This window comes from Chironomus tepperi, unplaced genomic scaffold (genome assembly GCF_022539635.2).
Source record: "Chironomus tepperi strain 1889 unplaced genomic scaffold, CSIRO-AGI_Ctep_v1 contig_244, whole genome shotgun sequence".
NCBI classification, from domain to species: domain Eukaryota; kingdom Metazoa; phylum Arthropoda; class Insecta; order Diptera; family Chironomidae; genus Chironomus; species Chironomus tepperi.
Genome location: NW_027226366.1, coordinates 1,652,541 through 1,677,374, shown reverse-complemented (window position 1 = coordinate 1,677,374; position 24,834 = coordinate 1,652,541). Strand labels below are relative to the sequence as shown.

The 24,834-nt window shown below is 30.6% G+C and overlaps 6 protein-coding genes and 3 long non-coding RNA genes across 19 annotated transcripts in view; 3 read left to right on the top strand and 6 right to left on the bottom strand.

Moving 5' to 3' along the window:
• The window catches only part of tow (target of wingless), a 38,361-nt gene extending 37,381 nt beyond the window's left edge, over positions 1-980 (bottom strand). For 6 of the 7 annotated variants that reach the window (XM_070641434.1, XM_070641439.1, XM_070641438.1 and 3 more), the window contains exon 1: positions 322-980. The gene's annotated coding sequence lies outside the window, so the exon portion shown is untranslated. The remainder of the gene's footprint in view (positions 1-321) is intronic. The other variant, XM_070641435.1, reaches the window with a different exon arrangement.
• A 590-nt stretch (positions 981-1,570) lies between these two features.
• pasi2 (Protein) lies at positions 1,571-3,760 on the bottom strand. The gene is made up of 5 exons (XM_070641322.1): positions 3,428-3,760; positions 3,244-3,364; positions 2,967-3,191; positions 2,350-2,586; positions 1,571-2,280 (listed from the first exon to the last, which is right to left on the bottom strand). The coding sequence occupies exons 1-5, from the start codon at positions 3,499-3,501 to the stop codon at positions 2,167-2,169; spliced, it is 771 nt and encodes a 256-aa protein (XP_070497423.1). The 5' UTR covers positions 3,502-3,760; the 3' UTR covers positions 1,571-2,166.
• Positions 3,761-4,110: 350 nt separating this feature from the next.
• On the top strand, positions 4,111-4,618 carry LOC139091433 (uncharacterized). Its single transcript, XM_070641519.1, has 2 exons — positions 4,111-4,211; positions 4,420-4,618. The coding sequence occupies exons 1-2, from the start codon at positions 4,111-4,113 to the stop codon at positions 4,616-4,618; spliced, it is 300 nt and encodes a 99-aa protein (XP_070497620.1).
• Positions 4,619-4,953: 335 nt separating this feature from the next.
• On the top strand, positions 4,954-6,177 carry LOC139091276 (2-aminoethanethiol dioxygenase). The gene is made up of 2 exons (XM_070641276.1): positions 4,954-5,280; positions 5,362-6,177. Exons 1-2 carry the CDS (start codon positions 5,104-5,106, stop codon positions 5,878-5,880), a joined length of 696 nt encoding a protein of 231 aa, XP_070497377.1. The 5' UTR covers positions 4,954-5,103; the 3' UTR covers positions 5,881-6,177.
• A 1,140-nt stretch (positions 6,178-7,317) lies between these two features.
• LOC139091416 (uncharacterized) lies at positions 7,318-8,915 on the bottom strand. The gene is made up of 3 exons (XR_011544506.1): positions 8,497-8,915; positions 7,663-7,748; positions 7,318-7,599 (listed from the first exon to the last, which is right to left on the bottom strand). It is a non-coding gene; the product is annotated as an uncharacterized lncRNA (long non-coding RNA).
• Positions 8,916-9,365: 450 nt separating this feature from the next.
• LOC139091451 (uncharacterized) lies at positions 9,366-12,120 on the bottom strand. Of its 3 annotated transcripts, none has more exons than XR_011544510.1 (4): positions 12,102-12,120; positions 11,623-11,721; positions 10,219-10,492; positions 9,366-10,144 (listed from the first exon to the last, which is right to left on the bottom strand). It is a non-coding gene; the product is annotated as an uncharacterized lncRNA (long non-coding RNA). The 3 variants fall into 3 exon arrangements; XR_011544511.1 differs by lacking the exon at positions 12,102-12,120 and adding an exon at positions 11,818-11,836; XR_011544509.1 differs by lacking the exon at positions 12,102-12,120 and having other exon boundaries at positions 11,623-11,740.
• Positions 12,121-12,846: 726 nt separating this feature from the next.
• LOC139091248 (uncharacterized) lies at positions 12,847-15,551 on the bottom strand. Its single transcript, XR_011544495.1, has 3 exons — positions 15,325-15,551; positions 14,363-14,592; positions 12,847-14,301 (listed from the first exon to the last, which is right to left on the bottom strand). It is a non-coding gene; the product is annotated as an uncharacterized lncRNA (long non-coding RNA).
• Positions 15,552-15,670: 119 nt separating this feature from the next.
• On the bottom strand, positions 15,671-24,410 carry mRpS35 (mitochondrial ribosomal protein S35). Its single transcript, XM_070641231.1, has 5 exons — positions 24,396-24,410; positions 16,953-17,097; positions 16,753-16,887; positions 16,224-16,691; positions 15,671-16,117 (listed from the first exon to the last, which is right to left on the bottom strand). Exons 2-5 carry the CDS (start codon positions 17,056-17,058, stop codon positions 15,858-15,860), a joined length of 969 nt encoding a protein of 322 aa, XP_070497332.1. The 5' UTR covers positions 17,059-17,097; positions 24,396-24,410; the 3' UTR covers positions 15,671-15,857.
• On the top strand, positions 17,154-24,592 carry fzr (fizzy and cell division cycle 20 related). 3 transcript variants are annotated; one of them, XM_070641229.1, is made up of 9 exons: positions 17,154-17,281; positions 17,773-18,145; positions 18,290-18,536; positions 21,894-22,127; positions 22,282-22,416; positions 23,019-23,199; positions 23,270-23,422; positions 23,673-23,756; positions 23,826-24,592. In XM_070641229.1, the coding sequence occupies exons 2-9, from the start codon at positions 18,033-18,035 to the stop codon at positions 24,098-24,100; spliced, it is 1,422 nt and encodes a 473-aa protein (XP_070497330.1). In that variant the 5' UTR covers positions 17,154-17,281; positions 17,773-18,032; the 3' UTR covers positions 24,101-24,592. The 3 variants fall into 3 exon arrangements, with proteins under 3 accessions (XP_070497330.1, XP_070497331.1, XP_070497329.1); XM_070641230.1 differs by having other exon boundaries at positions 17,163-17,530; XM_070641228.1 differs by having other exon boundaries at positions 17,163-18,145.
• The last annotated feature ends 242 nt before the right edge of the window (positions 24,593-24,834 follow it).

Genomic DNA, 24,834 nt, shown 5'->3' with positions numbered 1-24,834 from the left:
GCTATCTTGAATCAATTTTAAATTTTATTTTGTTTTTCTCTAATTTTTCATCAATTTAGATTGAAGATAGCATCAAATTTTCTATGGAATCGAGTCAACATTTCCATACAATATCCGAGTCAATATCGAGCTCAACTTATAGATAGATTTTCACAATCAAGCTCGAAATCCTTGTTTGAGCCAATTCATAAGAATTCCAATTTTTGTGAGATATTATTCAATTGTTAAGTTTTCATTGGAACTCCTTGAGACTGTCTACAAACAGACTAATGCCTTCAAAAATGCGCTGTAAGTTATTCAAAAATTCACGTAGATCTTTACCTACAAACATTCTTTATGACATTGATTCTTATTCCTTTTTTCGCGAAAATTCCGAATTTAGTGTACGGCAATGTTATGTTGTTTATTTGATGTCTGACCCTGATTTAGACATCAAGCATAACAAACAAAATATTCTTAATTCTAGAATTATTTTTGTTTATGTACGCTGAGTAGCAGCACGTTCATACCAAAAGAAAAACTTTTTTTTATGATGTACACTCAACTTTTGTTTAATTACATTGGATGTACGCTTTTTTTGCGTTCGTGAATGTGCAAACATGAAGCTTTACTTTTTCACTTAATAACGATAATGTTGGGCAAAAAAAATAAATAAATTAACTCATTTCACTTTATGTGTAGATTATTTTCCTTATTTATGTGTTATAGCTTGATGCTGCGTTCCCTTTCCAATCACTCTTTTTTTTTTCTTCTCTTCCTTTATGGAGAAGATTTTTTTTTCTCTAGATTCCTTTTTAAAATTTATTGCCTTCCTTACTTTCTTTTTCACTTAATTAAATGGAATTTTTCTTACAATTTTCCTATTAAATTACACATTTTCACTACTTTTTCCACAATTTTTCCTCATTTTCATGTAAATTATTCCACCTCAATTGAGATAAAAAGGAAATTTCTTTCCGACATCGCGGATGGACGCAACATCGCGTATAAAGTGATAACGACAAACTGAGAATATTCGCATAGTTGTAGAACTCGTGAAGAAAAAAATTTCCATCGGATCTCATGGTCTTGTATTTTTTTGTTCCTATATGAGATTTTCCTGCTCAATTTTTGAGAGAGAGAAAATGTTTTGTGGAAAATTGAGAGAGGAAATTTGTATATACAATAGGAAAAATGCACGTATATTAATAAACTTTTTTTCGCAACTAGTTCCGATAAGGACAGATTGAATCTGATTATAAAATTTGCAATCAGAGAATCTGGAAGAAAATTCATCAAATTTTCATGACATAAATGCTGATTTCCATCAAAAGATGCTTTTTCACAGCCTGTAAATCATAAATTGAATTATGCGCTTTTTTCTTCTCCGCTTGCCAGAGATTCCGAGATCCTATAAGCCGAGAAAAAAATAGAATGGTAGTAAATATCGATTTTTACTCTGAAACAAACACTTCCAGTCCTTCCAATTTTCCACTCATTGGAATTTGTTTATAAGAATAATGAGAAGCAATTCCAGTCACCCCAAAAAAGAAAAAAGATTTAGATGAGAAGGAGGAACAACACAATCGAGTACAAATTTTTTTATATCTTTATTTGTAAGACCATAAAGTTTCTGCTTTATACTGTTAATGACAAAATGTTGCTTTAACATTCCTTTTTTAACAAATATTTGAGATTCTTACTAACTAAATACTTTCAAGTATTATGAATGGACGGCGGTGCCTGATATTATTTTATAAAACTATATTGTATCAAAAATATTCTAGGACGGAATGGAATTCTTTTAAAAAAGTTACTTATTTAGTACCGAGACTCATACAATAATAACTGCTGAAATTTATAACAGACAAGAAATTTTATGTGCGGCATTATACTTTTGTGCATTAATTCTATTGTTGGTCGTTCAACTATGATGTCTACCCGATCGGCACACTTTGGAATGTTGCTGCCACGGCGTACTTAGAGCTAATTGGCATATTTGGATATTTTCGTCCAGTGAATGTCACTTGATTCTAATACGTCGCCGTAGTGTCAACATCTCAATATGTACCAATCCGGCCATGATGGTCAAGAGTCTTTTGCCACTTCCATGAATAGCTAGACTCTATTTCCATTCTACCCTAATTTAATGCTTGACATCATTGATGAACAACCCCTGTAATCCTATTAATGAATCGACGTAGCCGGCATTGTTGACATATTTGATGAATGCGGTGTTGTTGGTCTCGATCCAGCCAATGATTGGACTGCTGATGCATTTAATGACTGCATTGTACCAATCTATAATAAAATAAGGGTAACAAATAGTTTAAGGATACAATAATAAAGTCATAAAATAAAATTGCTTACTCTCAAATGTGCAAGATCCTCAAGTTTTGTCAAATCAGCAAGTTCAATGAATACTGAATAGACTGTAAGCCATCCATACATTGAAATTGATATCAACATAATCCATAGAATTGTCATGAATATATTGTAGAAGAAGTACAGGTCATTAACAATGGCAAAAAATAGAAATGCCACAAATCGGAATCCAATAAATATTCCAAAACTCCACAACCATGGCATAATTCTCTGTTCATGTTCCTACAAAAAAATCCAATTAAAAAGTCGCATTACATTAAGTCAACAGACGAGAAAACATAAAATCAACACAGAATGCGAAACAAAATTTGCGCAAATGAAAGCTCACAAAAGGAATTAAAATATAAATGACGAAAAATTAATTAAATCATATTAAAATGATGAGGGATGAAGATGAAGACACATCATTAAAAACAAAATAATATATTTTCAAGCTATGTCTACCTTTCGTTTTGACACATTTCTACGGTCGAGTTTTGGTGTCTTTAAGAAATTTTGAAATTTTTCATGTCCAAATGATTTTTGTTAGTGAATAAAAAATTATGGTCATTTAACATTAATTATAGCACTAATCTAATAAAACTAAACATCTTCTTAATTACCTTTCTCAAAGCAGCAACAAGCATACAGCTTGTTACGAACGTGACACACGCAATTAGTGCCGAGAATAATGCAAAGATTACTAAGATGTTTCTAACGTGTGTGTTGCCAACATAAACAAACTCATATGATATTATGTAGTATCCATAATGTGTCGATCCTGGCGCGGCCATTGAGTAACAGTACAAGTCGAATATACCAGTTCCAATCGTGAACAGCGAAATGAACTAAAATGCAACATAATTAACATACAGCATAAATCAATTAAGTATAACTTACAGCAGCGACAATACCCATTATGATTGAACCTTTCTGGATATTGAAATACTGATTATTTTTGACGTATGCACGTTGGTACCACGGGATTTTAAGAGATCTTGTTGATCTCGAAATGGCAGATCTTTATGGAACAAACAAAACATTGAATTATTGGGATTAATGACAATGAGATTTAATGATTTACCTTCCAGTCGTTGCATGTGAATGAACTGAAGGGTTTGATCTATAGGTGGATGGTGTCTTTCTTCCGTAATTCATTTTTGAGTATTTCGAATTATGCTCTGAATAATAGGGGTGCGGTCATTCAACTAAATTAATGCGAATTTCGTTGTTATCAATGTTTCGGATAAATTCTTTCAATTAACTCTGATTCTACAGGCTAATAAGGTCACTTGAACAAAACTTAATTAAGGTTTCAGGAATGTAAAGTGGTCGAAAAAATAAGAAAAATATTAAATTAATTTCAAATGTTATTGTTCATCTATGTATTTACTCGGCTAGTTAGTAGCCCCTTTACATGGCTGATTCCGTAGATTCATAAAATACCTATGGATCATACAAACTGTTTTGCATCCGAGAAAAACACAACGGCTATTAAATATTCAAAGTTTTGATCTTTGTTTACTAGCCGCAGGCTTATAGTCATAAAACAAATTACTCAGAACATTGTGGAAGATAGGCAAATGTTTTCATTCTTAAAATTATTGAGGTGTTTTTAAATATTATTCCCTCCAGAGAGTGTCATTTTCATATTGCCAGCCATCTTCGTGATCGAGATATCATAACGGTCGTTATTTTTTCAAAATCGGTTATTTCCAAGTGAAAATTTAAGCTTCTAAACAAAATAATTAGTTAGTTAAAGATAAGATGCTGCCATTATTTCCATCAAACTTAGATCCAACGATCATTGGATCTATAATGAACGGATCGACATCATCAAACAACACAAATGAAGAAAATGAGATCAGGTAACTAAATTCAAGTTTATTTTGCATAATTCATGGAATTAAGACAGGTTTAAGCAATGTCATAAATCAAAAGATATGCTGATTAGAAACTTGATATCTGTATTCCTCAATGAGTTCGATAGATTCTTGATTTAATGAATATTATGAGGAATTTCGATAATTAGCTGGATCACGTAGTAATCATAGAAAATCGTTTAATTTATTTTAGTGAATTAGAGCAAGAACACACAAAATTCTTCCAAGAGCTTGAACGAATAGCATCAGATATACCACCTTTAGGTAAACTAAATTCTGAGCAAAATAATGAAGAGGAATCGGATGGAAGTAACTCAGATAATGAAGAAAGTGATTCCGAAGATGACGAATCAGCGGTCAGCAATGAAGCGGAAGTGACAGTGAATTATTAATAAGTCTCGTTAATTAATGTTATGGCTAATGATCTCCTTTAAGAATTAAATTAAGTATTTTAACTGGAAAATCTTATTTGAATTCAAGGGGAAAGGGGCTCATTGTGTGACTGTTGTGCAAAAATTTGAAATTTTCGAGCACGTTCTATTGCGTTGTGAGCAAAGTATGACAGACTTGTCTGTCTAGTGGTATATTCTGGATGTGTAATGAATAATCAAGTGACGTCTATTACATGCTAGATTGTGAAACTAAAAAAATTATTATTAGTGTCTAAAATATATTTTGATGTCTAAGTTGACATCCAGTGAGTAAAATAGTGAAATAACAAATGATCCAGAAATGCGCAATAGCCACTGTATATAACTCGCAAGAAAATAACTGCGAATTTTCACATTGAGTTGTTTTCCCCTTGTTTTCGTTTGTTTTCTTCATCTAAAGTTACAGAAAATCACGTAGTTAAAAGAAAAGTGAAATAACTCAGAATATGTCTTCGCCAGTGTTTATGAAGATATTTCAACAAGCAGAAAAAACCTTTTCAAATCGGAATCGAGACTCATACAAGACTAATTTTGCGTTATTAAAGAAATTAGTTGATAAATTAGTTTATAGTGATTTGAATTTAAATCCATTTTTATTCAGCAAGAAAGCATTTTTAGTGAAGGTAAAGAGTGCTATTACACTGTATAGTCTATAGTATGAATATTTCATAAGTTGTTTTCGATTCCATTTATCGTCATTTCAGAATAAGGCACCATGCACTTTTGTTAATATTTATGAGAAATTAGATGGTCCATTTTCAATGTCGATTTTTATAATTGACGAAAATTATAAAATGCCATTACATGACCATCCAAATATGACAGGAATGTTGAAAGTGATATCTGGAAAGCTTAAAGCTGAATGTTATACACAAATCCCGACTGATAAAGAGAATGGACGTTTAGAGAAAATTGTGAGAGTTGAACAACCAAAGATACTAAGTGAGACAAGTGAGGCAGCTGTTTTATATCCAGACAATTGTAATTTTCATGAATTGACCGCACTGGAAGGTCCAGCAGCATTTTTTGATATTTTATCTCCTCCATATTCTGATATAAGTGATACAACTCCAGATGCACGGCATTGTTCCTTCTTTAAAAAAGAAAAAATTATGGTTGATAATAATGGATCTAATCCAACAGTAAAATTAACTCAAATTCCCGTACCCGATCATTATTATTGTGACTCTGTTTATTATGATCAGCCTGACTTTATGCGATAAATGTGTAGATAAATAATAATAACATGATTAAGTGAGAAATGAAAAGAAATTTTTTTTAGCATAGCCGCGTACGAAACTTAAATTACGCTTTTTATACATATTTCTTCTTCCTCACTGATTCTGTACTATATTTGGAGTCAATGCAAATTATGCAATATTAGTGCAACATGAGAGAAATGGATGCACAATCATATTCAATGCGTTTTTTAATTAATTTATAGCATTTTTCTCTGTTTTTTTAAACGTACTACACTTTTTGTTCGGAATGATAAATAAATAATAATAATGATGAGATAAGGATGTATTTTACTTCCAATTTTGCGATATGATATGATGATACGTGACCAAATGTATCGACTACAATTTGTTTTTTTTTTTTGCAGATATTTAAGTAGATTAGTCATTCTTTCTTCTTTACACTCGAAATATCGCACGAAAGAAGCATCGAGCATGTGAATGGGGAGTGTGATGTCTTTAACGATTATCTTTTTTTAACATGAACATTCGAATTATTATTTACATGGTTCTCGTTTAATATTCATAGATTTCACTTTTCTATATGACAAGTAGCTGACAAAATAACGAGTTTGGATTATTATTTGATGCAGACTTGATGGATCAACATGAGATGGGAGTTGCCATTTTTCTAACAGCCATAAAAACGTCTTCAATGTAATTCTTATGCTACACATCTTCGTTGAACTGGAAAAGATAAATTACTGCAGTGATTGAAATGTTTTGAAGGAAATGGAAGTTATGATTCATTTTGGGTGTGATAAGCCCAGAAAATGCAAGTGAAGATTTAAAATTTTAATCCAAGGATTTAAAATTGGGATTAAATAAATCTTCGGATTAAATTAATTCGCTTTGTAGCTTAAAGACAATATTTGTCTAATGCAGTGGTGGACAACCTTGTAACTTTTCCGGCATACTTTATTGGAAATCATCGATTGGAACCGCACTCCCCGTACGATTTATAGCACTCCCGAAAAATTATGGTGGCACACAGATTGCCCATTACTGGTCGAATGATTTAACCATTTATGTTTGTTCCATTCAAAATGCGTCAAATCCCCTGCTCTCTAGTCATCTCCTATTGCTATTCACATCAACGACTTTTTGTGTCATCTCTACATATTTACTTAATATTAGAATATGTGACAACATCTTCTATTTTGTTTTACTTAATAATTATCATAGGTGACATCCATGGACAGAAAATTAAATTTTTTGTGTCTAGTTTAGTCTCGGAATATTCCAAAGTATTCCCAAGAAGACCCACCTTCTCAAAATTGTCCCATAACACCAGACTCAACCCTATCCCTCACTTTCTCTTCAAGTAAACATTTTAGACTTGATCAATCCATTAAATCATTTCTAATGATGATCATGGCATACACTGATGCCGTCAATATAGAAAGCAAAACAATCAAAAGCTTCTTCTTCAATTAAATAATCTCATATTTATTTAAAATTTAAATCATATAAACTACATAATTAGCTATCAATCACAACCTGATTAATGGTAGACACTCGCAATTTGACCTTGCTGTCTATTTTATATGATTCATAAAGTGAGTATACACATATCCACAAATAACAATTAATAACTGTAAGTAGAAAGTAGAAGAGCTTTAAACTTGTCAAAGCTTCAAGTGCAATGAGAAAAGTAAACAAAAGCTCCACGCCGAGATAAGGCTTAAAAAGTTTATGTTTTTGCTGGAATTAAACAAAAATTAAGTTTTGATTAAAATTGTTGTCTGTTTTGGCACTGCTACTCACATTTTGAACTCCTCTTATCAGATTAATGGAAATATAGACATTTACCAAAAAAGCTGCAATTACTATGACAAAAATGATAAAGATTTCTAGAACAGATGTGATAAGAAGAATGTCAATTTAAAATATTTGTAGGTAAATTGATAATTATTTTGCAGACAACTCAAAGACATGTGCATGTAATTGAAGGAACTGACTATTATAAACATCCGAAACATCACGTGGGTGACTTAATAACTTAAAGCTTTCAACTGATGTCAATCGACTCTGTGGTGAATTATTCATGTGCGAATGCACATCTTAAAGGTATGCGGTTTGACGTCATTTCTGTTTATAAATCATGTGGGATGAGTAATTTGAGTAGTTTGAATAATAATAGCTACTTGAACTACCAATCAACACATTTGTACTATTAGGGTGTTGGAAAATTCGGAAAATTCTTTGGACATGAATAATTCAAAGGATATTATAAGTTCTTGTGCCTACTATAATTGTCCATTGTAGGAAGTATAATTAGGAACAATTAAATTGGTGGGATTCACGCGTGTAATAATCTAAATTAGGACATATATCCATTAAATATACTATTTGGTACTAATTGCTCTCAAAAACTAGCACAGTAAGTCAAGGTCACTAACAAACTTCAGACATTAATAATCACCGAATGGACAAAAGTACGTAATAATTAATTGATGGCAAATGAATGTCCAATTAATGACTAGTTCTAGCATATTATTTTCCACTCGAGATATCCTGGATTCATAAAAGATGCATCCATCAAAAACACAATCCAAAGATGTCTGCAAAAACTTAAATCCACAACATCATCACACTTACGAAGAGCAGGCAAATCAGACTTGTGATGTACTGCAAGTCTCATACTCAAATAGTTTAAAACTTCATGAATATTAAAAGCACTTGTCAGCAAGAATGCAATTGCTAGGATTAAACTCATAAATATTCCACAATATCCAATTAAATTAACACCTGATTCAAGTTCCATGAACCATAAAAACTTCTTAATTGTCAACATTTTTGCTGCTGAGATTTGTGCTATAAAAGAGGAACTGAAATATTCATTGAAAAATTTTGGTAGGCAAACATCGCGTGCATTATCTTATCTCGTGTTATCTTGTCGACTAACTTTCATTGTTATCGTTGGATGATTTGGTGATAAAATCAGAAGGAAATTTATTTAATTTCCTAATTACTTTAGTAATTGATATGTTGGCAGGGTTTGGAATTGGTGATAATTGAGAATTTTGGTTAATTGATCTGATTAAAATTTCTAACGGTTTTTTCAAATTCAAATATTTTGAATGTCAAATCCATACAAATGTTCTCAAATTTAAACTGTTGAAAGGTTTAAGTGAAGAAATTGAAGAGTTTTGTATAAAATTCGAATGTGTTTGGGATCAACTCAAATTTTAAAACCATACAAATGTTTTCAGAACTGAACTATTGAAATGTTTTGATCCTCAATTCGTAACTCCATTTGAAAACCATTAAAACCGACGAAAGAATTTCTAAAAGAAAAATAAATTAAAAATCCTTCCCACAAAGAAATGAAAAAAGCATGTTAGTCAATTAATTTAATCTATCTATGTGCGAAAATACCTCCGGATGTTTTTATTAGCATTCCTCTTCTTATTTCGTAGTCAGTTTGTTCACGTTCCATTGAGACTTCTCATAAATATAAAGACATATTTTAGTCATGACAAAACATCATGAGTTGTGTACTCAAAAAGTTTTTTATTCAAAAAAATACATTTAAATCAAGGGATGGAAGTTTTCTTTAAAAATTCCACATATGAACACATAAGTTGATTTGGAATATCTTTAAATGAGCACTTCCATCCATTGTTTAAATTCATTATTTAACAATAAAATTAAAAAAACATGTATTAAGCAACAATAATTAAAACAAAAATTTTTCATTGCTAATTAATTAATTAAATATTAAAATGAATGTCACTGTGTTGTTGGCCTTTTAGTTACTGAAGTAGTTATGAATTACAAAAGAAAGAGAGATAAGAACGTCCAATTATTAATTTTGCATTCAAAGAACAAGACATAAACTGTTCAAATGATCACGTTTAAGCCGACTGTTTATTATTGCTATAGACCGGCAAGAGCTTTGAACTTTTTGGAACGCTGTGGAAATGAAATTCATTCAAGTTGATCAGATATTTTTTTGGTCAAAACAAGACGTGATAATCCTCAGTATGCCTTAAAAGTTTGATATTAGAATAAATGTCGAACACTTTGAAAATAAATTTTATTAATGGATATATGATGACGTAAATGATATTTAAACGATTCCAGTTCCTCCAGTTCTAACATAGAGTGAATATACACAGAACCATAAGTAGCAATAGATAATAACACCCAATATCGAAGAGACATTTTTGAATATCATTATAATGAAGAAAATAATGACAATAGCATGAATTATCAAATAGCCGAACATTTGTGATGCATTTCCCTGTAATAAAAAATAGCAAGTCATTATTTTATGCTGAATAAACAAAAAGGAATGTACAAAATGATATGACATACATTATTTGATCCCAAGAGAAGTTGATATGAATAATAGAAGTAAATAAGGCATATGATCAGCATAATAATAGCACTAACGAGTGCTCCTCCAACATTGACATGGAATGGCAGGAATGTGGCAAAATTTCCACGGTCAAATAATAATCCAGCGATGATACTGATGACTGATAAGGCTGATATTATCATACCCCACCATGCACAGATGATTCCCGCCAATTGAAGTTCAAGGCAAAACAGGAATTTGTCGAGTGTGTATGCCATGCTGTCTTCTTTTCTGTAAAGTATATTTTTACGGCATTAAATTATTTTTAGATCTTCATGTAACTTTATATGATAAATATGTTTCGAAATATATAACACCGAGTGCTATCGCACACAAAAATAAGATCTAGGACTCAAGTGTGCGTTTTCACTCAAATTTATCAAAACGAAAATTTCACAAATGAACACATTTACATGGTGGAAAATTGTAGATTCTTCTTGACGTTTATTGCCTCAGTTGTTACTTTTGAGAAGAATAATAAAAATCTTTTGATGTGGCTTGCACAATATGTTTACGATGATGTAGATTTGAGCAGTCTTGACGCTGCAGAGTTGGGAAATTTAATGGCTTTTAATGTATTTTAAAAATTTTACTTTCAACGATCTTTTCAAATTTGAATTGCAATGAGTTCTAAAATTTTTAATTTCAACGAATTTTCCAAATTTTGAATTTCAACGAACTTTCAGAATTTAAATTTCAGTTCATTGCAAAAAAATAAATCTTAACGAAAGAAATTTTCAAAAAAAATTTGTCCGTTATTTTTTAAAATTTAAAAAACCGTTGAAAATATGAAGAATCTCCAACTCTGGATGCAGTCTTAATTTAAAACATGCATGAATAATCTTCAAATTTAAATGCCTTGTACAAAATTCAATGTGACATTCCATTGACTTAAAGTAAGTACGAAAAAATACACAATTTATTTATCTTGATCTAGTTGCCTTTTATATCACATTTAAGGTATCTCACATAAACGGTAAGATCATTCGAGGTAAATGCACATTTATGTATGCATCTAACACACATAGTTTCCATAAAATTCTCAATAAATTATTTTGGAATCTAAGTCGAGGCTTGGGCGTTGTTGTTGACTATTCGTTGTGAATGATTTTTGCATCATTTCTTTTTTTAGATTCGTATTAAATTATACACAGTGGATGAAGTAAGCTTTTTTTTGAGTTTATAGTAATAGAATACACTGAGAAAAAAATACTACGATTCCGCTGCTAATTTTTAAACAATGACCACATGTTGATTCACAATTAAATTTTCACACACTTTTCACTGACTTTTTTCCTCAAATTTTCATCTGAATTTTCCATTTAATTTAAATATTTTTATAAATAGAGAAATGCACAAACCTTTTTACTTATTTCCAAGCTTATCCTTAATTTACAACTTGATCGTTCGAGATCTCCGACTTGAATGAGAATTGAGAGGAGAGTCTGTGCTGCTATGGACTGAAAAAAAAAACTACAACAGAGAGTTGTGGAAGGAAAAAAATAAAATGATCAAATAAAAATATGAAGAATAAAAATAGCACTTTGTAGTCATACGGAAGGTTGTAAACTTTTGATGATGATCGAATGCAAAACAATGTACAAGCCTTTCAAGCAGCAATACAGTCAAACATTTGTTTTGAATGCTAAATAGCTTATAGAATAACTTTACTTTTTGAATATGGATATGTCCATGTCAAATGCTGTTTTAATTTAATTAATTAGCATTTTTTTGTTTTATGGCTTGCAGTTACTTTGCTTTGGTATTTGTGGATCTGTTGGATGTCAAGTTGAGAGGCATTTTTGCTGGATAATCCAGTATTCTTTGCAAGTTTACTCACCTACTTATCTTTTTGTGTATCCGATGGCCAAATGTGTAGTCATCCGTTCAAAATGATCGTTAAATTTTCATAAATTACTTTGATTAATTTAATGTGATATACACGGAGCACAATGGAATGTGTAAGTTTTGTTTGTTGCGATTTTTGGGCAAAGTTTGTTTACATGATCAAGTAAAGCTTTCACCAAGCTTTCGCCGAAAGTTTGATAAGAGCTTTTCACTCAAAAGCTCTTCATTTCTCCACAAATCTCTCATTTGAAGACAATTGTCAGTAGGCTGATCAAAAATAAGCAAGTCAAGCGATAAATTCCTTTAATGTCAATTGAAGCTGCTTCTCTTTAATGTGTCCAAGATCAAATTACTGATGATACCATTTATTAATTATAAATTCATTGACATAAACATTTATGTGCTTGAACTTTTATGTGCCGGTCTAATAAGAGACCGCATTTTTGCTCAATGAATTAATATTCACTGCCGAAAAATGAATTAAAATTGTGCTGGAATTAGAATTTTGTTTTAAGTTTAATTAAGGTTGTTGGGGGCTATCAAGTTGGAAATTATGTGGATATAAAAGCTTACCTTGATCAAAATCATCAAGAAGTATGCAACAAGTGTTTATGAACTTGAAGCTTCATGATGACGTCATTTAATAGTAAGATTGTATTATGATCTCACTTAATTCCAATCAAAGCATGATTTATTCACACATTATTTCCAACTAGTCAGCCTCCATAAAATATCAGTAAGGAATTTCCAAGATTCAACATTGATAATAACTTCATGACCTTTTTATTACATTATTGAAATACATTTACATTATAATGTACAAAAAAACTTGTGGAGCTAATAAATATGGACAGAACTAACAAAAATTGTTTTGTATGTATCATGTGCTAATTTCATTAAAAATGATTATCTTGACTTTATAATGCATTCGGTCAGCAGTGACTAATATTATTAATATAGGGCTGATTCGAGGTTTTATGGACTTTCCATGAGAAGATTCAGATGATTTAAAAATGGGAGTTCCAGTTAGCTGGCTATTTCCTTTAATAATCATTGATAAATGACGTCCATCAAAAAATGGAAACCTCAAAAAATGACATCTTAATTGTCATTCTGTTATTAACTTGTAAGGCACACAGCGTCGATATGACCTTGACAGTATGACCAAATTTGATGAAATCTGGCCACTGGACAGTGTCAAGTCGGTCTGAAGCCGAGTTTTCGGCCATTTCTAAATGTCTACATATTTTGGAGTAACTAAGTCTCTATGCTCAAGGTCAATCATTTTTAATGACATCAGCACTGAGGATTCTTTGTGAAATATGCAACAAAAACAATTAAATTCTTGCAATAAATATTTTGTAGTCTCTAAATTCATGTTTGTCTAATACGTGTAGCTGCATATGTGGAAAATGAACTTAAGTATTTACTCTTTGTATATATATAATATGCTTGTTAAATGCATCATGCGAATGACATCATAATAAGAATAAAAATCATCATCACTACTGACATCACACGTTACTTGCTGTGTATAAGCGGTGAAACAAGAAGACTTTTTTATGATAATTTAATTAATTAAGTCAACAAAATAACTGCGTAGTTTTGTCTAATTCACACCTTGACATTTTTTATGTAATTATCACTTCTATAATTTACTCGATAACTTTTCTCAAAATCTTCATAATCAAAAAAAGCAACAATATTTAATAAGTATGTAATGTCTTTAAAGCTTTAGCTTAATGACATATATTTGTATGGATAAAATTAATTGCAGTGATGGGCAACCTTTTGGTTTTTGAGACACACCTAAATGATAAGCTTCGATCGAAATCGCACACGGCATACGATTCATGGATACACTAGTGTGTCGCGTTACACAGGTTGACCATCACTGATTTACAGTGATTGAGATTCTAATTAATAGTCAACAGATAAACGTTTGTAAAGTGAATAAATACATAAGAAGAAATAAACCAACACGACGCATATACTCAGCATGAGCCAAAAAGCACCTTTCTCATACTGTGTTATTGAGATAATTATGCATGAGATTAGAGCAATAATTGTTATAACCAGGAACGGAACCATACTTGTTTTTGACTTATTTTGTGAGCCTCCAATCAAGAAAATCGATGCGATTCCATATAAAATACTCAATGCTAATAATAAACCGGCAACAGTTCGCGTGGCTGTTGGAAATAAATTATGAATAAATATAATGAAATATTGATAGATCTATTATTAACTTACAGGCTGTATGAGGATCTAGTTTCTCCTTTGTATGCATATCATTGCCGGCTATTTCCTTTGTAATCTCATCAGCATCCGTGAACAGATAAAACAGCAGCAGCACGCTGGATACGATTGATAGTAACAAACATAAAAATCCAATAACTTTTGCACCCTTCTTTAAATTCATGAAACAAAATTCATTTGGAAGTCCACATTGCGACTCTTCACCCATTTTAGCTCGTTGAAAACTAAATATTAAATGAAATAGATTGGACAATGATGTATTACTCTATATTGCGTTAATTGAAGATTGCTATAAAATTTGGAATTTGTCACTATTGTTTTCACATTTATTCCATCTGGGATTTGTATTATTTTGATGTATTTGAACTGAATTTATTAACATAAATTATTTTAAGTAATTGAAATTATGTTTTTTTGAAAATGTCTCAAAACCCTATAAATTATCATTATAAGAAATTGTACGGTTTCAAGAAAATTGCGGTTTTTAAAATTGAAAAATCCGTTAAAATAAAATATTATTTTTATCGCACTAATTCACACTTGAGAGCCATAGTAATAACCCCTATGGCTTATCATTAAGGACAAGAAATTGCATTTCTGAAGAAAAACACATGACACAAATATTGCGGTTTCTCTCATGAGAGAATTTTGAAAAAAATATATTCACACAATGACAAAAAAACATTAATTCTGGCTTAGTGTGGCTATATTATAGTATGTTTATATATGTGTGATCCATCCAGTACAGTCATAAATTTTCGAAAAGAATCGTCAAGACTACGCCAGAGTAACACAAACGAAAAAAATGTTCATATTTTTTATGCAAACATTAAAGAATTCTTTTTATCAAAAATGACTTTTTTGGCACCAGACTTAATATCCATAATAATTGTTCATGATTAACAAGCACTTGACAATGTTGTCAACAATTTAATTTAATTATCAAAGCTTTATACCTGTTGTTTTTCCTTAATATTAAATAACTAAATGGAAATGATGAAATTCACTTATAAACTTGAAGCACTGAATGAAAATGAGAGAATGAGAATAATGCGTGCGAAAATGTATCGGAGTGACGGTACGTTCCGTTCAACTATACGAACAAAATATCTATGCTCGTTTTTTTCAATAATAGTGAAAGTTGATAGGCAGGCGAATGAAAATATTTGTGCTGATAATATCCTTCCTTCTTTTACTATCGTTCCGATCGACGGATTGGCGCCCTAGTCAGACTGAGAGAATTTTCTCTTTTTATCTCTCAATTTTTTCTTCTTGTGAGATGGAAAATGAAAAGCATGTACATGTGATCTATTGGTATTTTTATTACTTTTCTTACTAAAAGCTGTTATAATCTATAAAAATTTATACATTTTATTGATGCGAAATGATTAACTCAAGGATGATACCAAAATCTTCTTGTTGCTTCCTTTTCAATTTTTTCTTGCTTTTTGGTATCTGGTGGCTTGATTTCTTTACGGTCAACTGGATGTCAAGCAAGTCCAAGCATTTTGATTACTGATTCCTTATATTTATTTAAATTATATTCATTTTCGCCTTCATTCATTAAATTCTCGACACTTGTAATGTACTCCTGTGGTGGATCAACTTTCTTGTCACCAGACAAGCCCCAATTGAGGACCTCTGTTGATGTAACTTTTGATTGATTATTGTGCCAATCATAATATTCCATATCTGCTTCTTGCTTTCCACTTTCCCATTCTTCTACTGTCCTTGATTCGTGATAAAGAGCTACAAGACAAAAATAATTATAGTTTAGTGTACATTTAATTACAAGTTTGTAGTCCTTAATTTAAAAGAACAATTATCGAGAACTTTAAGTATCGGATATACTAACCAGTAATTAAATACATAGCATAATCATAGTTTTGCTGCTTTAATGGACACCTATCAGTAACAATAGTCAGCTCGTCTGTCTCCTCATTATATCGTTCACCGACTAAGCGTAAAAACTTGTCTCTAGCATGATCATCAAGCTTTAATTGACTTAATTTCAATTTAATAGTAACAATTCTTGATAATGGATTTCTAATTGTCGGCAATCCATGAACGTAATCTGAAGAAATAAATTTGACTGGAAAGTGCTTTTCTTGTTGCTCTTCTGTCTCTAATCCTTTTGGAAATGGGGTACAGAACTGTTTTAAAGCTTCACATTGTTTAGCTATGACTGGAGGTGTTAAATGTAGAAAATTTGGAATTTTCATTAGCTCAGCATTTGCGAATTTTCCAGGAACTGTCTTGTTTAGTGGAACCCATCCTTGTCTTACAGGCAATGGCACTGATGCTGGATGAAATGTTTTTGGACCTATTGCACAAATAAATTTTCATCATGAAATGTACTATAATTAATGAAATTTATTATTTACCGGGCCAGACAGCACCCCAATCTTGATCCACTGCCATTTGCTTATATCGTGGTGGCGGTACATCTGGAGGTTTTGGTCTCTTTGACTGTTCTCTCAGAGTTCCTTTAGTTTTCCTTAAATTAAGCACTCGGAATTCTGTGAAAAATAAAAAAAATTGAATATTACTTGAAATAAATAATATTGCAATAATATACACTTACCATCATCATGCACAGTTTCTGCGGCAGCAGCTTCTTGAGAATAATTACGGAAGCATGTCCTTTGAGACAGTGGAATTAAAGAATTAAGATTTATTTTTTTCAACATTGTTTTTTTCCGTACAATCTGCTCAAAATTCAACAACCTCTGTAAGACCAAAAAATGACAGTTATTTTTTTTAATTTCAAATTTAAATTCCAGATGTCGCGTTGTCGAGGAAAACATTCGTGATTCTCAAAATATATTTTTAATATAATTAACAAATATTAATGGCAAGGTATAATATAAGTGATTAAAAAGTGTTGCAGGAACTGCTAAGCAGCAAGCAAAAGTATAAAAACCTAAAGTAAAGAGGTGCATTAGAGGATAAATCGAGATATTTTGAAAAGTTCAAAAGCCTTGTGAAAATTTCTAAAACATTAAAAATTCTCAGTCATTTTACTAGTTAACGTAGTTTAAATTATTCGTACTGATTAATAATGTGTGATTCTATAAGAATAAGTTAATCCAGTGAAAGTAAATGAAAGGAAAAGCTAAAAAACATTGAAAATTTATTTTCTTCGTTGCAAAGAAATTTTTGGTGAGAAAAAGAGATTGAAAATTAAAAAAATTAAAGAGAGTGAGAATTTGTAGAGATTTAAGATAACTTAGAAAAAAATAAGAGACCGAAAAGTGTTATCAATTCGGTTAAAAATTTTTATTCATTCGTTGCTCAACTCTCGTGCACCTCAGAACTTTAAATATATTTTGTGTGTCAGAAATAAAGAAAGAAAAACTTGTGCTGCTTAATAAAGAGTGTTAATTGAAGTATATTTTTTTTAGGAAAAGGAAACTGGATAAATTAAAAATTGTTGCCATCTGTATAGAATAATATCTATAATTAATAGCTAAGAAGTGATTACAATATAATATATATTTTATAATAAAAAATATTAAAATTTGCATATACACGAATTGAAAGTGATTTTTTGCCATCAAGCAATTTCTTCCCACGACTTATGATCTCAATTTAATAACTCCTACGGAAACCACAACAAAAAAACGATTAACTGGAAGAAATACTTAATCAAAGTTCATCAAAAATGTTTAGTCCCGAATACAAAAAGCGCTTGCTCAAGCACTGTAGTCCGACAGCAAGACGGCTTTTTGCTGCACCAGAATCATCGTCACCATCAGACCGTTTTATTCCATGCAGGTATATTAAAATTCTATTTTTTTTTTATGACTTTAAAACTTATTCATAATGTTGCGAAAGCTGATAAATCACACACCATAAATGTGTTACCTTCATGAATAATATAAAAATCTAGTTCAATGTATTAAAATTTTGAACTTTCAGAGCAAACAATAATTGGGAAACGAATTACTCAACGTTGACAAAATCAAATGAAAACTCATCACAATCGAAAAAGCAGAGAGAATGCGGAGAATCCGCACGAGACAGCCTTGCTTATTCATGTTTATTAAAGAACGAATTACTTGGTGCGTCAATAGAAGATATCAAAAATGTGTCAGACGAAAATAAAATGGGATATTTGTCAAATAGTAATCGAGGTCTATTCAAATTTCAACAACCGTCCAGACAGGTAATTACTTTAAATTAATACAACAATTTTGTGTTGTATACTGATAAGATTTATTCTTTATTCGTAATTAACGACCCGTTTCCCTTGTGCTTTTCCTTACAAGCGTGCATTATGAGACTTTTTATTGCCATATCAAAGAATATTTTCATTTGAGACATTTTTAACTGCATTTTGCACATTATTTTTTGATAATCATGAAATGGCGAAGTACATTCACAGCTAGCAGGTCTCACCACGTTCAAGGTTTATTACTTATATGTTCAAAATTTTTATTCTTGATAACAAAACATGTGTGTAGAACACCACAGTGCATTTGTATACAAAATCATATGGAAGATGAGATTAAACGCGGTCAAGATTTGCTCTAGAATTTTAGGCGACAACACATCGCACTACGCATGACTGAGTGCTAATTGTACAATATTGTCTTATCAACGTTTCAAATGAGTAATTATGAAATCTATATATTACCCATACTACTTAATTTTTCACTTGTGAATCTTCAAGGCAATGTCGGCTTATCAATATATTTCGCTCAATTTTTAGCACATTTTTTTGTGTAACTGGAAATAGTTAGTGTTATCCATGTATTGTTTGCTTTATCAACAGTCGTACTGATTACTGTCGTTGAGTACATAATTTTCAAATTTATTCTTACCGGTACTTTCAATTTTTATGCCCGTTAATTTACATACGAGGTTTTCATTTATTGTGCTTTATTTCATAACCTACTTAAATATTCAAGGATATAGTTGCTCTAATTAGCCAAAATATAGTTGTTTTTTAATTGCTACTTACTGAACTTCGTTAATGCCGGTGATAAAAAAAAGTTTCATGTCACCGAATGTGAAGAGCAAAGGAAGATGAAAGTTTGCATTGCAATTATTATCATTCCGTCTTAATCTTTACTGATTTTTTTGCACAAATAAATACATAATATAAAGATAGGCAAATGAAAAAGGAAGAAGATAAAATTTATTCAATTTTTATGGTCACTCCAAATTTCGCATTTTTTCTTCATATTAAATTAGCAATGAATTCTTATAATTCCCATAGATCGTGCATATTAATTTCTGTGCGTATCGATGCGTTTAAAAAAACTAAAGTTATTTTACGACTATAGCGAATTAATTTTTTGCACAAAAAAAAAAGCCTAATTAAATGTAATTTATATGTAAATTGCAAATCACAGTTAATGTCTCATGCGATCGCAAATTTACGCATTTTTTCTTCTTTAATGCAGTGAAATTTCTTTCTTTTTTCTCGAAAAAAAAGTATAACCAGTTTGCTTATTTTGTATGACGATCGAATAACAATATTGACTATAACTTTTTTTTTTCTTGTCAGGAATAATACTTAAGTCTTTTTTTTCTGTTGAATGAATAAATGAAATGCAACTTTAAGAATGCACATATAACTTGCCATACACATATTTACATGTGTGTTAAACAATGAAAAAAGTCTTATTTATTTAGCTTTTTTTTGAGTCAGAATAGGCTAAAGTTAATTGAACTCTCGATGACTTCTTAAGTATATGTGAGTAAGACTTTTTTTTTTGTTCGACAAACATATTTGAACGTGATCTTAAACCTAAGCCTTTTTCTTGTTAATTAATTTAAGTAGTGCTTGAAAGCGTTCTCCGTCTTTCGTCAAACTATTGAATCATTCAATTAGCGAATATTCTAACCATTCATACGGATGGATGAGTATGAATGTATGCGGTGGTATTGACATATTTCTTTCGTAAGAATTTCAAAGATAAAAAAAAAGACTTTTCGTGATGTATCGTACAAACAATTTATAATTCATTTCCGTTTTATGCTTCACATTACTTTCGGCACTTACTCTTATCAATTCAATTAGTCACAGTCATAAAATTGTGTTGTTCTTTTGTCTTGTTTAAGGAACAAATATGGTAAAGAAATAGAGTTCGATGACTTAATATGCAATTTTTTATATTTTCTAGACGCAGTAGGTGGTTACTAATGTTCCATACAGCTAATGTATATTCATTCTGATTCACTCCGTTCGTCTATTTCTTTTCGTGACACTCTAATAATGGATATAATATTTGTCGAACTACCATATTTGCTTCTTTTTTCGACTTCATATTTCCTGCATAAAAGATTCTTCATTTAGAATTTTTTTTTTGCTTATATATATGACTTCAAGAGGCACACATTTAAATTTTTATTTAAAGTGTATATATGAGTGACACCTCCGTTCTTTCCCGAGATATAAAAGACATTCCTTAAGAACACACGAGAAAATATCGTCAAGAAGTAAAAATAAGAAAAATCTCTTAAAAAACCGCTATTTGCTTCTCAATTATCTCCTGGACTTGTGTCACAATTGTATTTTTATACGGACAACGTGCTTACTTTTTACGGATTTTATTTGTGCAATAAATTGTATTTACCGAATGTAAATAATTCTCTGCTTCTTTGTTTCATCTCTCCTGTTTTTTTTTGGGCATAATTTTTTGTCAAAGCTTATTTATTGTCCAACTCATTTATTGTGGCTGACTGGATGATGTGATTGTTAATTTGCATTTTTTTCTAATCAATTCTGTCATTTTTCACACATTGATCCTTAGTTTTTTTTTCGATTTTGCTTTCTTGGTGACTAACATGTAAATTTTAAGTGTCATAAAATTTAAAAATTCAAAAATTTCGAGTCATTCAGTAATCCTTAAAGTTCATCTCATTTCAATTCATTTTGACAAAATTTTTTGAATTTTGAAAATCCGGTAAAAATTGACGAAATTATCTCAAGGACATTTGTGACTTAATATGCGTTTCGATCACTCAAGTCTGTTGACTTTTTCTTTGTACTCAACAGGTTCAATGGCTAAGAACCTCTTAAGAATCTCTACATATCTTCTTAATTTAAAAATTTCTGCTTTTTCTTTTTGTTTCTTAGCAAATAAGAGATTTTTTTTTGATAATTCAATCATCATCCTCATATATAGAAAGAATACATATAGAAAGAATTTGTCATATAGCCTGCTAATTCAATTAGAATATTTATTCATAAATCTTCTTTCAAAAAAAGTTGCTGAGGAATATGATCGGCCGGTATTTGTAGAATGCATCATCGTCAATTTTTTATTGCTACTTTTTAAATAATTCAAACTGTCTGCATATAATATTATAGCTTTTGATTGAATAAATAATGAAATTTTATATGCGATATCAACAATAAAAATGTATTGCAATTCGAGAGAGAAATCAGGGTCAAATTGAACAGTTCTGTTGCCTGTTCTTTTTTTTTCTTTTGTAAATGCATAAAACTTGAATTGATTGCATTCAATTTGGTTCAATTGATAATCATTTTCATCTTTTATACTTTTTATAGGATTTCAACGATCCATGTCCATATTCGTTATCACCAGTCACATTGAAGAGTCAAAAGTTGTTGCGTTCTCCAAGAAAGGCAACAAGAAAAATTTCAAGAATTCCTTTCAAAGTACTAGACGCACCGGAACTTCAAGACGATTTCTATTTAAATCTTGTCGATTGGTCGGCACAAAACGTACTTGCTGTAGGATTAGGCAGTTGTGTATATTTATGGTCTGCGTGTACGAGTCAAGTAAGTTTTTTTATCTTATCATATTCACATTTTTCATGAAACATAAATCATGTGCATACATGATAATAAAACCTTAAAAGTCATGAGTAATACAGCATTAAACTGATAAAGAACTTTCTTTTTCTTCATTAATTATCGTTGTTAATACATAAAGGTTACTCGACTGTGTGATTTAAGTAGTGATGGTAATACTGTTACGTCAGTATCATGGAGTGAACGAGGACATCAATTAGCTGTAGGAACACATCATGGCTATGTAACTGTTTGGGATGTACAAGCTAGTAAACAAGTAAGCATTATTCACAAAATAATTTTTTGTATTTGGGTCTTGCTTTTGTTTGATTAAATTACTACTTTGGGCTTGTTGCCTATATAAATTCTAAAAATTTGTGTCAAAATTTAAATAAGAACTTTACAAATATTAGTCGGCAAATCTGTTGTAAGGATTTAAACGTAAGGTTCTAGAATTAAAAATAGAGAAAATCGTTCAGACTGCCAAAAAAAGCACTTAGATCATCCTCAAAGAATTGGAACGATGACTTAAATTCTTTTTTTGAGGCTAAGAATGTAAGCATAAGCAAATAAGTTCAAGTACATTAATTTAAAATTGTAATTAAAAACGAGTTACAAAAAAAAGGTTGGCTTTAGTTTTCGGAATAAAATAATATGGCACATAACAGGAATTTCTTTGCGACATGTTGCTTGTGTTGTAGTTGCTTTAATGAAAAATAAATGCGTATTTTATGTACGCTCAACTTTATACAATATGAATTTTAAATAAATATTTACGCACTCTTATTGTATCTATCTTCGACCCAAATTTCAATTCACAAAAAAAAAACTTCTTCATTTTCGTTAATTCTTCTTTTCCTTCCTTGTTCTGTTGTTTAGGTTAATAAACTTAATGGACATTCTGCACGAGTGGGCGCTTTGGCCTGGAATAGTGATATTCTTTCGAGTGGATCTCGAGATAGACTAATTATGCAAAGAGATACCAGAACTCCGCCACAGACTTGTGATAGACGATTAGAAGGACATCGTCAGGAAGTTTGTGGACTTAAATGGTCTCCAGGTATGTGTTCTGCTACCTTCCAGTTCTACTAATTCATTCTAATGTCATTAAATTTACTCTGTTTTTGTAGATAATCAATATTTAGCTAGTGGTGGAAATGACAATAGATTATATGTATGGAATCAACATGCAGTCACTCCCGTACAATCATATACTGAGCATATGGCAGCAGTAAAAGCAATTGCTTGGTCGCCACATCATCATGGACTTTTAGTGTCTGGAGGTATGTATTATTATTTAAATACATTCTTGCTAAATGAGTCGCGTCATTTTTATGAGAACTTTGACCTCTTGAAGTATATGGGACTTCCCAGTCAGTAACAGTTCTCTAAAATGCTTAATTAATGATTTTTGATAGGTTTTAAATTTAGGATTTAAAATTTGAACTTGAAAATCCTACTTAAAAAAGATTTTATATATTTCTAGAGTTTAATGACTTTTAACATTTAAATAATTCTCATCATTAATAACAGGTGGAACTGCCGATAGATGTATTAGATTTTGGAATACATTAACTGGTCAGCCAATGCAATGCGTCGATACAGGATCTCAAGTTTGTAAGTAGCACAGCAGCTCATTCAATATTTGACAAACAATTAACTGACGGTAATTTACTTTTTCAATAGGCAATTTAGCTTGGTCAAAGCATTCATCAGAGTTAGTGTCAACACACGGCTACTCACAAAATCAAATTCTCGTGTGGAAATATCCATCATTAACACAAGTTGCCAAACTTACTGGCCATTCATATCGTGTTTTATATTTAGCATTAAGTCCAGACGGTGAGGCGATTGTCACGGGAGCGGGTGATGAAACGTTAAGATTTTGGAACGTGTTTAGTAAAGCTCGTAGTCAAAAAGAGAATAAGAGTGTTCTAAATTTATATGCCAATATTAGGTGAACGAGTTTTTAGGGACGATTAAGTTACCTAAAGTTTTTTGAGTGGACTTTTTATTAGAGAAATTTTTTCGTGTATACCAAAAAATCAGCTTTCGGATTTCCTTTTCAAATTTCAATATCTCCCCTCATATATATTTTTTCATTGTCAAATAATCACACTTTAATTAATCAACTAATGTAAATTCCTTTTCCTTTTTTGATGCGACACACTTTTGATATTATAATGCAATTGTATATTCAGATATACACTTAGTTCTAACATTATAATTATATTAATTATATTTTTTATAAATCACCCGTGTTTCGCGTGTGATGATCTAACTTTAAAAAGATGTGGCTATTATATTTTTTGTGAACTTTTTTTTTATTATTATTTTGAAATATCTTTTTTATACAATTTGTTGAACTAATTAATTTATGAAAATTATAACAAACATGTACAAGACCCGAAAAAATTGAGAACCTTTTGAAAAGTAGGAGAATTAATAAATAAAAATTGGATTTCACATAACAAATTGCTTATATTGTTCATTATTTATTGATTTTTCAGCTCGTTAGTCGATAATGATCCTTTCTGTGTATTCATTGTTGTAACGGATTTTTGAAATTTAAATTTTTATATGATTTTACGTACGTAATTTAACGTAAGAGGGGTCGGTTAAATTTTTACTCTTTGTAAATAGTTTCAGGATTTTCATTGTTTTTTAAATAGATAATTTTCATCAATTTATCTTG